Here is a 3,114-nt window from a genome sequence, read left to right on the forward strand (position 1 = left end):
CCCACATCGATGAGTAAAGAGGTGAGGTCTAATCATAACCATCCGAGAAGGCTGTCTGAGGAGGAGTACTTCCTTGGCAAGGCAAAGCCAAGGTCAGAAGGTGTGCTCTGACACTAGGGGCGATAGTTTGGATGACTCCACTAATGTGGATAAGTATTCGAAGGAACAAGACAGAGGGAGGCCACAAAATATCTTAAGAGAAAGCTGTTACCACCACATTAAATGCTTTGTAACTAACTTTCTGGCTACTTTAATGTGGAGAAGACCCCTGAACAGTGCTGCATTAACTACCTCAACGCACAGAGGGCCTGAAAGGGTGTCTGATGGGACAAGCACTCAAGTAGAGGCTTGGATGATCAACAAGTGGAGGGCTAAGATATTCTAAAGAGAACTATATAATGGAAGAGACCTTTCATGAAAGGAGAGGGAGAATTAGAGAGAAAAAAAACTATAGCAATACAGAACTTGTAATCAAACTTGAAGATCAATATATAAGAATTGAACTTCTCGGACTGTGCCGAGGACGATTTTCTTTAGTTTAAACTTTTCTATCTTCATTCTCTTGTCATCAAGGATCTACTTTATTTGTTGTCTAATTCACTAAAACCCAATTTTCCAACCCATTCTCTACAAATTCATTGTTTTGGGCTTTTTGGGCTTAAGTCCATCTATCTTTTGGGCTAGGGACTCAAATCTAGTCCTTACAATTGACGCTGTTTGTGGGAAATTACTAGAGTTATAGTGAGTCTAACGTTCAATGATGGTAGGTTTAGGTCCAAACCAGGCAGAATCTATGGAGTCTCAGTGTCAAGTTCACTTCTGTGATCTTGAACAAAGAAGGGACTGAGAGGGGAGTGTGCATACTACCCATACTAGTAGGAGCCATTCTCAGGGTAGTAGCCACCTCTCTCGTGAGAAAAATACCAAAGACATGCAGCTGGAGATTGATCACTTAAAAAGAAGCTTACGCCATGAATGGCGAAAGAGAGCTCCTTCCAATTCTGACTTCTCTTCCCTCTTCCGATGATGAAAAGGATGGTAGCTATAGGCACAGATGAAGGACCCCCCTAATGAGTCTTTCTTGTATGATGAGGACTACCATCATGAGCGTGGAAACAAAAATTCATCTTCGAGAGGCCTGGGAAATGATACTATGAGTAAAGCACTCAACCAAATTTTCAGATCACCTTTCACGCACAGAATTTAGGGAGGAAGACTTCCTCAGCGGTTCACTCAGCCCACATTCACCATGTATAATGGTTAAACAAACACTATGGAGCATGTCAGCCAATCAAAGAATGGTTATACACTCCAAGAATGAGGTTTTGATGTGTAAGGTATTCCAATCCAGCTTAGGGCCTATAGCGATGAGGTGGTTTGATGGTCTATTTGCAGGTTCAATTGATTTTTTTAAGGAACTCACTCAGGCATTTGGATCTCGCTTTATTACGTGTAGCAGGGTTCCTCGGCTCTTAAATTCCTTGTTATCCCTGTCCATGAGAGAAGGGAAAACCCTGAAAACGTATTTAGACAGATACTGGGAGATGTTCAATGAGATAGTTGGTGACTTCGATGACGTAGCCATCAGGACTTTCAAGGTCGGCCTACCTGCCGAGCATGGCTTAAGGAAGTCTTTGACTGGGAAGCCTGTTACCAGTGTACGCCAGCTCATGGATTAGATTTTTAAGTATAAAACGATTGAGGAGGACCAGCAGTAAGTTAAGGGAAAGGGTAAGATTATCTCTCAAGAGAGGAAGGATTTTAGGTTGGACTGCTACAATAATAACAGACCCCGAAGGGATTTTGCTGAGCAATCTGGGCCTACAGCTCCTCAAATGGTAAACATGGTGTTCCGGGAGCTAGAACATCAAGTCCTGGAGAAGATCAAGAATGAGCTATACTTCAAGGAGGAGACCCCATGAGGTGCAACCAGAGTCTTTATTATTAATACCACCAAGAGCGAGGGCATACTACTGAGGACTGTAGAACTCTATGGAACCATCTGGAGCAACTGGTCAAAAAGCGAATGTAACAACAGTTTTTGTATTGGCCCAACGGGTAAGGAGACCAAGCAAGGTCAGGGGCTCAAGGAAATGCTTCTTCAAGGCCCCCGTTAGGCACGATTAATGTCATCTTTGCTACACCTGGGAGAACTAGTTCCCATCCTTCGAGGGTGATGTCTGTAGTTTGGCTACCCATTGAGGACCTTAATTCTGAGCCGAAGAGGGCTAGAGTGGAGATCCGACCGACGCTGAGTTTTTCGGACGAGGACAAGATTGAAACCATCCAGCCACACGATAATGCTTTGGTAGTCACTCTCAAGATAGGAGGGCATGATGTAAAGAGGGTGATGGTAGACAAGGGAAGTGGTGCAAAGATTATGTACCCTGACTTGTACAGAGGGCTAAACTTAAAGCCAGAGGATCTGATAACCTATGATTCACCTTTGATAAGTTTTGATGGGAAAGTTGTTATCCCAAGGGGTCAGATTAGATTGCCCATGCAGGCAAGTTCGGAGGTGGTAGAGGTAGATTTTATTGTGGTGGATGCTTATTCCCCCTACACTGCCATTGTAGCAAGGCCTTGGCTCCATGCTCTAGGGGTCATTTCTTCAACTCTGCACTTGAAGGTGAAGTATCCATCAGAAGACCAGATTGAAGAGCATGTGGGCAGTCAATCCATGGCTAGGTAGTGCCTCGTGGCTGCAATTATGCATCAGCCAGCAGTTGAGTCCTTGGCCTCTACTGAAGGAGGCTCATAGCAATCAAGGGTTCCGGTCCTATCTATGGATGCAGTGTCAGGAGAGGCAAAGTGTGAAAGGCTAGAGGAAATTGCTATAGACGGTGATCCAAAGGGGGAACTGTTAGCGTTTCTAAGAAAGAATATTGATGTGTTCGGAAGGAATGCCTATGAAGCTCCTGGGGTGGATCCAGACTTCATTTGCCATCATCTGAATGTCAACCTGGCTGTCCTCCCTTAGAAGTAACTACCTTGGCGTTGTCAAGGAATAGGTGAACAAGCTTAAGCAGACTGAGACTATTAAAGAAGTGTTCTACCCTGAATGGTTGGCCAATACTATAGTTGTGAAGAAGAAAAGTGGAAAGTGGCAGGTAT

The 3,114-nt window shown here is 44.2% G+C and overlaps 1 protein-coding gene across 1 annotated transcript; it reads left to right on the plus strand.

Annotated features, from left to right (window-relative positions):
- The first annotated feature begins 2,176 nt into the window (after positions 1-2,176).
- Positions 2,177-2,692, plus strand: LOC115980694. Its single transcript, XM_031102919.1, has one exon. It carries the CDS (start codon positions 2,177-2,179, stop codon positions 2,690-2,692), a length of 516 nt encoding a protein of 171 aa, XP_030958779.1.
- The last annotated feature ends 422 nt before the right edge of the window (positions 2,693-3,114 follow it).

The sequence above is a fragment of the Quercus lobata genome, chromosome 3 (assembly GCF_001633185.2).
Source record: "Quercus lobata isolate SW786 chromosome 3, ValleyOak3.0 Primary Assembly, whole genome shotgun sequence".
NCBI classification, from domain to species: Eukaryota; Viridiplantae; Streptophyta; class Magnoliopsida; order Fagales; family Fagaceae; genus Quercus; species Quercus lobata.

What these genes read in the sequence shown, in the direction of transcription:
- LOC115980694 (XM_031102919.1), top strand. Translation starts at nt 2,177, where the DNA reads ATGTCTGTAGTTTGGCTACCCATTGAGGACCTTAATTCTGAGCCGAAG.